Genomic DNA, 16,056 nt, shown 5'->3' with positions numbered 1-16,056 from the left:
TCTGACAGGCTATTACCAACTGCTGACACCTTGTTGTAGCCTTCTTCGACCTATGATGCATACAACACCGCTTGACGTTGTCACATTTTAGTTGCCCTCCATGATTGGGGCTTTCATGGCTCCCTTCCAACTTTTATCCGTGAATTTGTATCCCACTGGCTCTTCAGAGTTTGAGTTGGCATTTCACTCAGGATCCCTCAGATCCAGGAAAACGATATCCCACAGGGTGTGAGGTCTCACATTCTTCCTCATCACCATCAATGGGCTTATAACCTCTGTTGGTCCCCTGGTTACCCCAGTGTTGTATGTAAATGATTTATGCACCTGGTGTGCTCCCATTTGGTAGCATCTGCTGAGTGCCAACTCAATGGCGCCCACCAACAGGCCTCTGTGTGGGCCCTTGCCCCATGGCGTCCAGTTTTCTCCCTCCAAAACACATGCTGTGCATTTTTGCCATCGACCCACAGTACACCCCGAACCAGAACGTTATTTAGGCAAGCAGCAGTCCCATTTCTTGGCCCTTATTTTTGATAAAAAGCTTATGTCGTTGCCCATATAAGACTACCTTCATGCAGACACTTAATGCTCTCTGATCTCTGGCCCACACATCTTGGTGTGCAGTCTGTGCTGCTCTTCTCTCTCTTTACCACACTCTGGTTTTGTCCAGACTAGATTATTGTTGTCAGCTTCTTCCACTCTGAAACTACTTGACCATGTTCATCATTATGGGGTGCACATGGCTATCAGTGCCTTTCGCACTAGTCCCGTTGAGTCTCCTTGCGGTAGTGGGGATTCCCCCTCTACAAATATGACGGAGCCAACTCTTGGTTTCTTATGCATTCACTATTGAATGATTCCCTAACCATCCCGTGTACCCTGTCCTCTTTGCAAATGATGGATGACTCTGTCCCGATACCTGCCCTTGGGTGGAATTGCCACTTAGAATGCACCTCACTTCCCTCTGTTGGGATCTCCGTCTCCACTCACTGGAAAGTCCTCCATGTATTTCCTCCTGCACCCACCCCCCCCACCCCCCCACCCCCCCGGATGGTGCCTCGACCATAGATTAGGACCGACCTATTCCCAGGTCCTAAGGTTTCTGTCATCCCTAATATATTCCGGTGTCTTGTACATTCCATCTGGGAAGAGTTTCAGGGTGCTACCATCTTCTACACTGATGGTTCTAAAACAGTAGATAAGGCAGGATACAGTTTTATGTCCTTCTGGCATGGAACACCATTTACTATTGGGATCATGTAGAGGGGCATTTGAAAAGTAGGTGCAAAGTCTGAGAGATGGCACCACTGGCACGTATTGAGGTCACATTTAGTTAGTAGCATCTTTTGAAAGAATGCACACCAAGTTTCAGCCGTATTGGTCTATTTCTTTGTGTTTGGCATTCGTGTAAATCAAGGAAGTTGTGTGATTGTCAAAAAATGGGCAAAAAAGAATTTCGTGTAGTGATTAAACATTACTTTATGAAAGGCAAAACGCCTCAGGAGACTAAAGAGAAGCTTGATAAACATTCCGGTGACTCTACACCTTCGATTAGAACAGTTTATAAGTGGTTTCAAAATTATGCGAGTGGCCATATGGGCAGAAGTGATGCTGAACGTTCTGGACTCCCTGTGGAGGTTATGACTCCAGAAATCATTGATAAAATCCATGATATGGTGATGGATGACAGAAGAATTAAGGTGCGTGAGATTGCTAGTGCTGTGGGCATCTCAAATGGACGGGTACATAATATTTTGCACAAACATTTGGACATGAGAAAGCTATCAGCAAGATGGGTTTCACAATTGCCCACACTTGACCAGAAACGGAATCGTGTGAAATGTTGCAAGAATGGTTTGTAGCTTTTCAGGAAGAATTTGCAGGACTTTCAGCATCGTTTCATTACTGTGGGTGAAATATGGATACATTACTACACTCCTGAGACCAAACAACAATCTAAACAATGGGTTACCAAGGGAGAATCTGCACCAAAAAAGGCAAAGACCATTCCTTCGGCCGGAAAGGTTATGGCAACTATCTTTTGGGATTTGCAAGGGATAATCCTCATTGACTACCTCGAAAAGGGTAAAACTATTACAGGTGAATATTATTCATCGTTATTGGACCATTTGAAAACTGAGCTGCAAGAAAAATGTCGGCGATTGGACCACAAAGTCCTTTTCCATCACGACAGTGCACCAGCATACACCTCAGCAGTTGGGTCGCAAAATTAATGGAAATAGGATTCCAACTCATTTCACATCCCCCTATTCTCCAGACTTGGCTCCCTCAGACTACTATATGTTCATTTGTTCCCCAATTTGAAGAAATGGCTGGCGGGACAAAGATTTTATTCAAACGAGGAGGTCATTGCAGCAACTAATAGCTATTTTTTGCAGACTTGGAAAATTCCTATTATTCAGAAGGGATCAACAAATTAGAACAGCATTGAACAAAGAGTAAAAGTCTAAAAGAAGACTATGTTGAAAAATAAAAAGGTTTATCACAAACACGTAAGTAGTTTTTATTTTTGCACGGACTTTTCTAACGTCCCTCTTAGTGTGTTCACAGTGAAGCTGTTTGCCATTATTAGGACCCTCCATTTTGTTTCTCAGGCCTCCCTCCACAGTGTTTTAACATGTTCCGATTCAGTGAGCATCTTGCAGGCTATAGACCGATGCTACTCTTCTCACTCTTAGGTCTCTGCTATCCATGACTTTCTCCCTCTCCTTGGCTGTGCTGCCTGCTCTGTTGTCTTTCCCTGGATCACAAGTCATATGGGTATCCCCGGGAATGAACTGGATGACTGTTTGGCTAGAGAGGCAGGTACTTAACCACTTATTCCCTTTCATGATGCCAGGTGCAGATATGAGGATACACATGAAATCTCTCTTTGCCTAAAAGTGAAGTGACATGTGCTGCATTACTGTTCTCAGTAATAAATTCCGCGCAATCGAGGTGACTACTGCAATTTGGCACTCTTCCTTCTGCTCTTTTCGGAAGGAGTCCAGTATCTTATATAGTCTACGCATCAGTCGTAGGAGGCCCACTCATTGTTTTCTCTTGGATAACGAGCCACCCCAACAATGTGGCTGTAGAATGAGACTGATGGTATCCCGTATATTGGTGGAATGTCCCCTTCTTTTGGCCCTCCATACTCCATATAGCCTTCCAGATTCCTTATCTTTAATGTTAGTAGATGATTCACAGATGGGTGAACTAGTCCTCAGTTTGCTACATGAAAGTGGTTTTTGTTTTCAGTTATAAGGTTTTGCTTTACTCCTGGAGCAGGGGCGGGGTGGTTGTGGTTGCGGCTTCTCTTCGCGTTTTCTAAGTCTGAGACCCATGACCACTCCGCTGTGCAATGAGTGCTCTTATATCCCTCTGTTTTTCCAGTTTTTAGATTTCGCTTACCATTTCATGCCTTCTGCTGTGCGTGTTTTTTGTTTCCTCATTTTATAGTTTAATCCTGACTGAATCTGACCATTTTTGGCAGTCCGTGTATCTTACACAAGTAACTTTTGAATCACCGGATTGATGACTGTGCCATTTATTCCCATAACCCCCTCTGTCAGTCAATCAATCAAGTTGTGATGGATTGTTTGAGACAAACTTCATTAGTGCATATTTCAATTGTGATGGCGCAGTTGAAATGTCTAGCTCCTTGAAGAGGTATCTATGTGGTGTCGGAAGGGGTGAACACTACACTTTATTCTTGCATCTCTTTTGTGCAGTCAGTACTTTTTTAATTATATGTGGTTTCTGTCGTTTCAGATATGCACAATTTTGAATCTGCAGCTATTATGAATCAAAACACAAAGGAATTAATGACATTCAGCTGCTAGTGGGCACTGATTTATATCAGCGGGTAAAGTTGAGAATTTGTGCTGGGCCAGGATTCTAACCCAGCTTCCTCCATGCTAGACGCATGCTCTGACCACTAAGCCATCTTGACACAGTAGTCATCACAACTGCGCCAACTACCCAAGTATGCCTCCCGTCAGATCCAAATTGTCAGCTTTCCCACACACTACTGACATAGTGCACATGTCCATTATCTTCATTAGTTGTGGCATGTAAGGCAAGGCTGGCCAATGATCCCTTCAGTGCTGATTTAGACCACACTTGAACTCTTACAGAAATTGGCAAAATGCAGCTGCTGAGGCTAGAGACAGTGATATTTGTGTGTGTGTGTGTGTGTGTGTGTGTGTGTGTGTGTGTGTGTGTGTGTGTCTGTTTTAGGAGGAGGTTTTGTGGTCTAAAGCTCAAATGTATAGCAGTCTTTTCATTGTGCCTGTCTGCAACTCAACATCTCCTGTATATGGTGAGTAACAGTCTATCCTTTTCATAATATTGATGTTTGCCATCCTGGATTTTCCATTGTTTGTATGAGATGTAAGGAGCAGATATGAACTCTGATCACAACTTAGTAATGATGAAGAGGAGATGAAGTGTAAGAGAATTGTTCAGAATAGACATTATGGAAAATGTGATAAAGTAGTACTGAGGAATGATGAGCTGCATTTGAAGTTGTCTGCAGCTATTGATACTGCTGTAATGAATACCACAGTAAGCAGTTCAGTCGAAGAGGTGTGAGCATCTGTAAAAAAGGACAATCACAGGATTTGGATAGAAAAACATCGGTAGGCATACAGGGAAGGCAACTGTGAAGAAACCTTTGTTAACAGAAGAAATACTTAAACTGATCGATGAAAGAAGAAAGTGTAAAAATGTCCAGGAAAAGAAAAGAAACAACAGTATAAGTCAGTTAGGAATGAAGTAAATAGAAAGTGCTGGGAAACTAAGGAAAATGGCTGCAGGGAAAATGTGAAGAAATTGGAAAAGAAAGATCATTGAATGGATAGATTCAGCATACAGAAAAGTTGAAACAGCCTGTGGCAAAATTGAAAGCAAAGGCATCAGCTTCAAGAATGCAAGAGGAGTTCTGCTGTTAAATGCAGAGGTAAGACCAGATAGGTGGAAAGAGCACATTGATGGCCTCTACTTGGGGGAGGAACTGTCTGATGAAGCTATAGAAGAAGAGATGGGAGTTGATATGAAGACCTAGGTCCAGTATTAGCCAGAGTTTAACAGAATTGTGGAAGACTTGCCATCAAATAAGGCAGAAGGCCTAGACAACATTCCTTCATAGGGAAATCAGAAATCAATAAACTATTCAGGTTGGTTTGTGGAATCTGAGTCTGGAGACTTGCCATCAGACTTTCAGAAAAATATCATCCACACATTTCTGAAGATAGCAAGAACAGATGAATGAGAGTACTGCTGCACAATCAATGTAACAGTTCATGAATCTAAGTTACTAACAACAATAATGTACAGAAGAATGAAAAAGAAACAGATGATCTGTTAGGCAACTATCACTTTGACTTAAGGAAAGGCAAAGGTACCAGAGGCTGTTCTGATTTTGCTCTTGATAACGGTATCAAGACTATAGTCAGTGACAACACAGCTCACAATGAATGCTGCATTGTGAATTTGACTGACAGTGCATAGACAGCAACCACATTACGTTCCTGCATCTGGCAACATCACAGACCAGCTTGCCTGAATCTACTTCATATTTGAAGAATGAGTACGTTATACAAATAAGGTCCCTTGCCGTTTTGTGAAACACTTGGCACGCTCTAGCTGTTTAGCCATTATGAGAAAAGTTACAGAACACACAGAATACCACAGAAATCAGTCAGACGTAAACTTGATAGAACGCTCGGATATGATGGAAGTTTATACAGTATGAAATACAAAAGCAGACTGAGCGCTTGGCTAGCTGTGTTGCTGTCTACTGCGCCTCCCCAACCCAGAAACCATAAATGCTGTTGCAGATTATAAAGAAGAATAGTCATTTTCATGGGATTTGTCATCTTGGAAAAAGTATTCAATAGTTCGTGGTGCAAAATGTTTGGAATTATTAGAAAGCTAGGAGCAAGCTATAGGAAAATGTGGTTAATGTTCAGTGTGTGCCTAAACTGAGAGGGAACAATAAGAAGGAAAGACCATGAACAAAGTACCCAGATTAAAAGGGTGTAAGATAAGAATGCAGTCTCTTGACCTTACTGTTCAATATAAACATCCAAGAAGCAATCACAGAAATAAAAGGAAGCTTTAGGAGTGTGATAAAAATTCAGGGTGAAAGGATATCAATGATAAGGTTCGTTGATGTCATTGCTATCCTGAGTGGAAGTGAGGAAGAATTACAAGACATACTGTGTACTGAGTACAGAGTAAGGATTGAAAGTAAGCTGAAGACAGGCAGGAGTAATGAGGAGTAGCAGAAATGAGATTAGTGAGAGACTTAACATAAAAATTGATTATCACGAAGTGAAGCAACTATACTACCTTGTAAGCCAAATAATATATGATGAAACAAGGAAGACATAAATAGCAGATTTTCATAGGCAAAGAGGACATTCCTTGCCAAGAAATGTCTGTTGGTATCAAACATCTGCATTAATTTGAGGAAGAAATTTGTGAGACTATAAGTTTGGAGCAGCGCATTATATGGAAGTGAATCAGGAATTATGGGAAAACCACAAAGAAGAAAATCAGAATGTTTGAGATATGGTGCTACAGAAGGATGTTGAAAATTAGGTGGTCTGAAAAGTTCAGAAATGGGGATGTTTTCCATAGAATTGGCAAGATGAGAAAAACATGGATAACATTGACAAGAAGAGGGGACATGTGCTAAGGTATCCGAGAATAATTTCCATGGTACTAGAGTGAGCTGCAGAGGGTAAATCTGTAGGGAAAGACAGAGATTGGAATAAATCCAAGAAATAATTGAATATGTTGGATGCAAGTGTTGCTCTGAGATGACCAGATTGGCACAGGAGAGGTATTTGTGGTGGGCCACATCAAACCAGACAGAGGACTGATGACCCCTCACCCCACTCCCATACTGTGGACATTTCAGCACACATCATTAGTTGTGGGGTTCCACAAGCATCTGTTCTCAGAGCTGAGCTATGTATCAAGAACGTTTTGTTGATAGAAGATAAATGCCTTCTGAGCATGGGACAGCACTGATCTAGTGTTATACTCGTCACAAATTGCTTAGCAGGATGTACTTGATGATATGCACTCCAGTAAGCAATTCCTGATGTGGATACATCTACAAGACAGCAGTGCCCAGAAGAAAGCCACCAAGATGGGTGCTCATTAAGGCAAATTGGACGTTATACCTCCTGCTGGTTGTCTTTGAACATATAAGCAATATCCAGGAATAGATATACAACATTACTACCAGATTCCAGCAGATTGTTTATGCATCCAAGCTAAAGTCTTACGGCCAGCTGCAAAGATAGTTCATCCTTTGGTGGAATAGTGAGTGCTGTTCTGTTGTCAGGGACAGGCATATGGCTCTGTGGAGGTTAAAGTGCAGGCTGTCTAATGAGAAACTTGCAGCCTTCTGGGTAACAAGGGCAAAATACCATCATATAATTAAGGAGAGCAGAAACAGTTTTTTGCAAAAGTTCCTGAATTACATCAACCGATCTGCTAAACCAACAGATGTATGGGAAGGCATTTGGGAGATTTTGGGAAAAGATGGGTAGTGTTCTGGTAAGTTATTTGCATTTTTCGTAGGTCATGATTGTGAGCTCCCAGTATTATGTGGAATCTCTCTCTCTCTCTCTCTCTCTCTCTCTCTCTCTCTCTCTCTCTATCTATCTATCTTTATACTATTACATGTTTAGGAATTGTTCTACACTGCAGAATGATTTGTCAAGCAGATATGATTCCAGTTTTTGTTTGAAGTTAATTTAATCTTTTATGTTCTTCACATCACTGGGTAACTGGTCAAATATTTCCTTTCTATGCCACATTATGGCTGAACGGTGGATAGTGTAAGTTATTTGTCCTTCCATGCCCACACACTTGCATAGAAATGCAGTTGGTGCAAAACATGTTTGGAACAGTTATTTTTTAGTCTTAAAATCTGAAAGCATTATTTTTTTTATTTTCCTTTTTTGTTTACATTATAGTTAGAAGTTATGGAGTCCTGCAAGTTTTGCCAAAATTTAATGATAATCCATCTGCCTGGAAGAACCTGAGATTTTCGAACAGTATTCTTTCTTCCAGGAGTGCTAGTTTTGCAAGGTTCGCAGAAGAGCTTCTGTGAAGTTTGGAAGGTAGGAGACGAGGTACTGGCAGAATTGAAGCTGTGAGGACGGGTCGTGAGTTGTGATTGGGTAGCTCAGTTAGTAGAGCACTTGCCCGCAAAAGGCAAAGGTCCTGAGTTCGAGTCTCAGTCCGGCACACAGTTTTAATCTGTCAGGAAGTTTCATGTAATTAGGCAATTTCTCCATAAGGGTGTTAATGCTGATTTCCATTCCTATGCTTTTATCAGTCAAAAAAATGTTTTCACCTTGTGCTTGTGCTAGTTGAAGACCATGTATATTAGAAACAACGAAGAGCTCAAAACATATTTGTTTAGTACACGATGTGGGACTGTTTCAAAGTCTATTGCACTTTTAGTGGATATGGATGCTTTTTTTCTTTTCTTTTTAAGTGGTCTTTACAACACTGCTACTAAACAGCATGAAGCCATAGGCTGAAGAAATTGTAGGCCACTATCAATGAGACTTTGTCCATGGATGGGCAACTCTTGACCACATATTTACCTTGCGGCACCTGATAGAGAAGTTTTGCGAGTTCGATCAAAAATTACATCTTATCTTCATTGATTTTCAACAAACTTGCAACAGTATTGACCACTCCATGTTGTGTAAAATATTAGAGGAATTTCATATCGCATCAAAACATATCCAGTTAATTGCCACTTGCTACTCTCAATCAACTTGTTTGGTATGGTTTGGCAAACAAATATCACCATCATGCAGTATCCAAAATGGATTGAGACAGAGAGATCCATTGGCGCCAATACTGTTCTACTTGGCATTGGAAAAGTAAGCTGTGACACTGATCAGGTCAGATCAGAGAAATGGAGATGTCGGGAGCACACACAGTCCTGGAATTTGCCGATGATGTCATGGTTCTTGGTGACATTGTGAAGGAAGTATGCACAGATACTTCCCGATATGTCCATAGTGCAAAGAAAATTGGACTGATGACGAATAATGATAAAACCAAATATCGTAGTGTACCATGCCATTCAGCTCTCCTTCCTTCCGTTGTTATCAGTAAGCATATCTGCGAATGAGTTCAGGAATTCAAAACCTGGGTTCCATGCTGACTAATAAAGTAAGTGACGAAAGAAGTGCGTCAACAAATAATAAACACCAATTGCATGTTCTTTAGTGTGAACAATTTATTCAAGTTACATCTGATATCACAAGAATAAGATTCAGCTTTCATGACACTAGTGTAGCCAGTACTTTTGTGTGTTTGTGAAACAGTGACATCATCAGCAACAACTGAAGAAGCTACATGTGCCTTTGAGAGGTAGGGGACTTCGAAAGATCTATGGGCTCCTCTGCAGTATCATGGAAGCGGAAGATAAATGGGAATGGAGAATGAAAGAGGACATGTACCAGCAGTTTTGAAAGTCACACATTTATTATTTATTTATTTATTGCTCAAGCAGACCTTGAACTATGTATTCTACAACCTTAGATAATGCTGGTAGAATACAGATCAGCCTGTAATCAGAAGGTTCTTGGCAGATTAGTGTTTGGTTAGAAGTTTAATGTGTCCCTTTTTCCAGGCCAGAATGGTTTAAAAAACGTTATTATTGAGAGTAATGGGTCGATGAGGAAATTGATCATGTAATATTGTCGAGTCCTGCAGCTGCAGAATGAATTTGCATAATTGACTTCATGACTGTGTTAAGGCTTACCGGCTGCAGAAAAAATTTTTAGTTGTACCAACCACAGGTACTTCAAGGGATTCAAAGGTTTGCATCCTTGTGTGTTGGTCAAGTAGAGATGTAGGCATGGTGAAATACTCATTTAGTTTCTCGACTGAAACAAGAGGTTCAGCTGCAGATTGAGAATTTCCTATTCCTAGCCCTTGTGGATTTTTCCACAAAACAGAAGGCCTGTGAAGGTCCTCAGTTAATGGGTGGGTGTACCTAAATCTTGCATTTCTCAATGACTGGCTAACTCAGTTGTGTAGTGTTTGTAGGCGAGATGATTGTCAGAGGTTGGGTGCCGTTTATATTTCCTGTGTGCTGTGTCTCTGATACTCATATGGTGTCAGAGTTGATTGGTACGCCATGGTGCAAGTTTTTCTGACTCTTACAGTGGCAGAATGTTACAGCACAAGAGGCTACAGTGAATTGGCCAAGCCCTTCGAGCTTATAGGTAAGTCCCATATAGAGTCCTCCATTCTCAGCCATGGGAACATCCAAGAATGCAAAGAAAGGATCGACTATTAACAATTCTTAAAGAAGTGGGGCCAACAGCAGTGGAAGATTAAGCTGAAGGACAGCAATGATGGACTACCATCTGCAGTGGACATCTCCTATGTTGTGACTGACCGACCTCCTTTTTTAATTGGATTTTTTTTTGGGGTAATATGGTGTTTTGTAATTTTTGGAAGGAGTGCTGTTTTTTCTCCTTTTGTAATGTGATTATGTCTCTTGGTTTTTGTGCTCTAGGCATTAATGCAATAGATGATTATGATGATGATGAAAGTGTTTTATTGGCTGGTGCTGGTGCAGTCTCATATGTTTTCTGCAGTAAATTACTTTTCAACCATCTTCAGATCATAAAAGAAAGCAGTACACTCACATTGCTTCCTCTTATTATCTGAAGATGGATGGCGTTGGTTGAAACCAATAATTTATTGTTGAAGTTATGTGATTGTGTCAGACAATAGACAACAATCACTGACATCTCCATCATAACCAAAAATTTATTCTTCTCAGATATTGAATTGTTTTACTAACAGTTTCTTATTGATACTGATGTCTGTTGTGTTCTTTTGGAGGGGAACTGATGCCTTTCAGATTTACATAACCTTTTCTTAAAGCTGAGAGAGAGAGTGTTTTCATGTGACAACTACCATAAAAGACTTGAGGATGCTTGCATTTTACCCATACAGACATTTTGTAAATTCTAATTCAGTGCTGAATACATTACAGATGTGCTGCTAAACTGCATCTCCTCTTTAATTATAAAGAACATGTGATACAAAATCCACCAGTTCCTCCTGTAAGACGTAAAACCATTGAAGAGGAGAAAATTAGGAAAGAAGAAAAGTGGAAACTGGAGTCAATGTCTTTTGCTCTGAAAAGGTCAGGGAGGCTTATAAGGAAGGTTCAGGGCGGTAAGCTTTTATTAAATTGCAAATTCAAACAATACAGTGTTCAGTGTGTTCTGTATCTGTATGTTGTTGTGGTGTCTTTTCACACGCATTCAGTGACAGATATAATTTAAAAAATAGAATCCTTATACATTTAGTTCTTTAGCACTTAAGTTACGTTGAAACTTTACCTATATGAATTTAACTGCAACTGAGTTTTTTAATGGCATTGTATTTATTAAATTCACTTTGCATTATTGAAAAGCAGTGTACCCAATTAGTTCCAGCTTCCGAATCTTCAGGTAGTTTGGTGAATACAATGTTAGTGAGAATGTGGCAGTTATTTCCTGTACAATTGAATTAAAGTAAATCAAGAACAAATTGTGGTTTGTCAAGTACCACCAAAATACTGATAATCATGAAGCCATGGATTCTGAATGCCAAAAATTAATAATGTTTTTAGGTGCTTATGGTTCAGTGCACTTGCAAAATTTAAGTTCCACTGCATGCATTCTTGGGAGTAGATTACATTACAGCAAACTATGTATATTTACCTTTAATAGTTCAAGGTAAGTCCTTGGGCTTGATAAACTGTTAAATCACTCTTTTTCACATTTTGTGGTTTATAATTCCTCTTCAAACCAACCATGGTAAAGAACCAAATATCAAACACAAGGACAGACTGACACACATCCTGTGGCCATTGCTGCAGATCATTTTATATGTTTTCAGCTGTTACTGTATTTTGTCTGTTATCAGTTGCAATAAATGTTATTACTCAGAAATTAATTTACAAAAGTTTTCATGTAGTAAAAAGTGTGGATCAACAAAAGTTTTGCATCACCCTCTTTATTTCAAAATTCATGGCACGGAAAACAAAAACTGGCTCTGAGCACATGGTGGAACATCCCCTCGCTCAAATGCATGTTTGAATCCATTGTGGCATTCCATTGATAAGATCATAAAGCCAACTCTGGTCCAAATTATCCCACTCACTGATTCTCTGTAAGTCATGCGAAGTACATGGTCATTTTCGACATCCAAAATAGCTCATTTCAATTGATCTCACACATGTTCGGTTGGATTCATGTCAGGAGAACATGCAGGTCTATCCATTTTGGTCATCCCAGCATGCTGAAGAAACGTGTTCACAAGAACAGCATGACAATCATGCGGGTTATCATCCTCTAAGATTAAATTGCCACCAAAATGCTGACGATCTCTGCCCCCCCCCCCCCCCCCCAAAGGGGCTCAGTACTCTTTGATGAGTTTGTGCTTGGCTACCACAGGGCCCCAGCCTTTGCAGTACCTCTTCCCTTTCCGTGCTCTATGTTATCCTCCTGCTGTTCTGTTACCCCTTCCAGGTGGGGAACATGTCTTGATAGTTTTGGGAATCCATTCTGAAGTTTCAATCCCCCAGCATCGGGACACTCCCTCATCTATTTTTTCTTTCTTTCTTTCTTTCTTTCTTCATTCTCCATCTCCTCCCCTTCCTCCACTTTGGCTTTTGAGGTTTCTCTTTATTTCCTCTTCCTTCCTGTGTGCTCTTGAATTTGCAGCTCCAGGTTGACAGGTAGGGTTCACACATACCCCCTGGTAATTGCCAGGCACAGAAAGGGATGATTGCCTGTGCTATTACCTTCATAAATTGCCAATTGTTTCCTCTTGGCTGAAGTTCAGGAGGTGTGATCTGAGGTGCGAACAATCACCTAAGGCAGGTGAGCCCCCATCTGAGGGTGTCCTCAGTTCGAAGGAGTGCGCCATTGGAGATGCTACCAGTCATGAGGGATTTTTTGACAATGAGGAGCCAATCACCATGTCAGTCTACATTAAATGGAATGAGGCTAAAGATTCAAAGATTCTCCCAGCTGCTCCTCAGTTCCTCATGGTATCACGTGCTGAGGAAGGTAAGACCTTTGCTACAGTCAATCTGTTTGTTATTGAGATAGGTGTTGATGCAGTTGCAGGCCCAGTAAAATCCTGCTCTCACATACATAATGGGACTCTGCTTTTGGAGACCAGTTGTGATTTTCAAGCCCAACAGTTGCTTACAGCTTTGCTCCTCTGTGACTATCCTGTTTGTGTCAAGGTGTATTGTACGCTGAATTCTTCACGTGGTGGTAGTTACACTTGGCTGCTTGATGGTCTGACTGAGATAGAAATCCAAACTTATCTCTCTGGTCAGGGCACCACTGCAGTCCATTGGGTACTGAAAGTGGTTGATACAAACTTAGTGCCTACATTCTCTCATTTTCTCACATTTGATTGAGTAGTGCTTCCATTGAAGATTAAGGCAGGCTGTGAAGTCATCACAGTCAGATTGTACATTCCAAACCTGATTTCAGTTGTAATGGTGACGATGCCCCCTTATTCTGTGAATGCCATGTATATCTCGATAAGTGGGCCGTCCAAGAGATTGGGTTGAAAGAAAAAGTACCACACCCTGTCACATGCAAGTTGAAAGCCCTGCGTTTTACCATTCAGCACATGTAGTGCTGTTCTTGCTACACCTCGCTCCATGAAAGACATGGTCACGCAAACTTGCAACCTCCAATTCAGTAGTGCAGTTGTGAAATCGCTCAGTGTCACAATAGCATACCCACCTCCTCCTACAGCTGAGCAACAAGCCACCAAATCTTCACCCCTGGTGGTGAAGAAATCACCTACTACTCAACCGGCAGGCCGGAAAGGATAAAAGGAATACGCCTGCGAAAATTTTTTTTACATCCCTCCAGCCAATAAATGTCTGAGTCTTCGTCTGCCAACCGTAAAGGCGCTAAGATATCAAACAAAGACAAAGGGTCTGTTATGGTCCGCCTACTTTATTTCTTCTTCTGTTGTCATTGGTGTTGATGTACTGGCTAAAAAAAAGTAGGTGGTGGAAGTGCAGTACGGTCTACTGTAAATGATGTAGCCGACAGGTGCACAGTTGTGTTTCACAGTTGTTTACTTTCATTTCCCCCCCCCCCCCCCCCCCCCCTCCATATACACATTTAATATGGCCAGTGCACTATTGTTTAACTTTCAATAAGCCTCATTAATAGTTTGGAGGCGAACATCTACATACTGCTACAATAGTTTACTGTTGAATATCTGTGAGCAGTAAAAAACATAAGCATATAATTCATAGTTCTTTCAGAATAATCAGGTTTGAATGGGACACACACTGTAATTGTTTTAACACATGGACTAAATGTGTAACACTTATTTCACAGTTAAGTTGAAGCATCATTGTTGTTCTAACCAATACAGGTTTCTCGTCTGAAACTCGGCCATGGACTGACTGTCTCGGGACCAAAAATTGGTTCCTTATGTATCGTCACAATAATAGGTACTAAAACTTCACATTGTTCAATGTGTAATTTACAGAAATTACAATTAAAACTTTACTCATTAAGTTAACTGAATACATAAAAAAATTGGTTCTTTTTAAGTTTCTTCTACTACGACAGTTAGGATGAATTATTTGTTTAAATCATGAAATTAACATATATAGTTACACAAACTGTTAATTGCTTTAGGATTAATTAATGGCTGGCTTTGCTAACATGTTTTCAAATAGTCAAATATATCTTTTAAGAATACTATTAGTGGTTCCTCCAAATGTTTATAATTAGTACAGAATTAATATTTGTTTATAAGTCAATAATAGAATTTAAGTTACGAAATCATTACTGACTTCACCCTCTAACAAAAGATACTAACTGGTAATAGTCAAAATAAATTAGCAGATCAATTACATACCTAAAACTAAGCACAGAATTAGATCTGGCATTATATTCTTTAAAACTGAGGGCCAACCTTTCTCTTTTATGAAGATGCAGATTATACTCACCTGTGTTAATAGTAGTTAGACAAAAATGGGGGAAAAAAAAAAAACGAATTTAAGGAGGCAGATTTCAAAACAAGAGGGAAAGTAAAAATATCCCAGCTTGCTTCCTCACAGGTCTTTACCTTCCTTCGGACACCTCTTCAACAGTGTCACCACATGATACCCTCACTCAGCTGACCTCTGTTTCACTGGTTTGCACTGCTGACCATTTTTCTACCCTGGAATCCACAGGCCCACTTGGGGAGAATGCCGACGCTTCTGTAGATTTCATGGAAGATCCTCCAGTCTTTTCACCCTATAGCAGTGACTCTTCGAAGGCTGGCAGTTGGTAGCCACCAAGGTGACTACCCTCAGTTTGTTCCCTCCTCCCCTTTCCCATGATGACTCCTCTCCGATGGAATGTTCGCAGCATTAGATCTAACAAGGAGGAATTACGGCTGCTCTTGTAATTGCAGTGTCCAGTTGTTTTCTGCCTCCAAGAAACAAAATTGTGTGCTCGTGATTGCTTTGATCTCCCACATCTCCTTCTGGTCTGCTCTGACCTTCCTCTTGAGAACAGCATTCACTCTTGTGGGGTAGTCATATGCTCTTCCACGATGACATCTGTGGCCAAACCATGTCATTGAACAACCAACTACAAGCTCTTACAGTCTGGATTTTCCTTCCACATTTCACCTTTTCTCTTTGTGTCATCTACATCTCTCCATCATCGCTGTCACCAGGGCAGACTTACCTCAGCTTATTGGTCAGCTCCATCAATCCCTTTTGTTGCTCTCTGACTTTTAATGCCCACCAACCCCATTGGGACTCTTTGAGAACATGTCCGACAGGTTCCCTCTTGACTGACCTTCTCAATCAACTCCACCTCATCTGTCTTAGCACTGGAGCACCCACATCCCATTCAGGCTCCACATACACTTCACTCATTTTGCACTGCTCAACTTGCCCATTACCTCAAGTGGTCCGTTCTCTCTGACATGTACTTGAGTGACAATTTCCCTTGT

The 16,056-nt window shown here is 40.8% G+C and overlaps 1 protein-coding gene across 1 annotated transcript in view; it reads left to right on the top strand.

The window, feature by feature from the left end:
• The window catches only part of LOC124622550 (peroxisomal membrane protein PEX16), a 47,997-nt gene that overhangs the window by 15,015 nt on the left and 16,926 nt on the right, over positions 1-16,056 (top strand). The window contains exon 3 of the mRNA XM_047148286.1: positions 11,060-11,244. Coding sequence (XP_047004242.1) covers positions 11,060-11,244 — 185 coding nt within the window. The remainder of the gene's footprint in view (positions 1-11,059; positions 11,245-16,056) is intronic.

Source organism: Schistocerca americana, chromosome 7 (genome assembly GCF_021461395.2).
Source record: "Schistocerca americana isolate TAMUIC-IGC-003095 chromosome 7, iqSchAmer2.1, whole genome shotgun sequence".
In the NCBI taxonomy this organism is placed as follows: domain Eukaryota; kingdom Metazoa; phylum Arthropoda; class Insecta; order Orthoptera; family Acrididae; genus Schistocerca; species Schistocerca americana.
The sequence above is the reverse complement of the archived record's forward strand: the minus strand, read 5'-3'. Positions and strand labels throughout refer to the sequence as shown.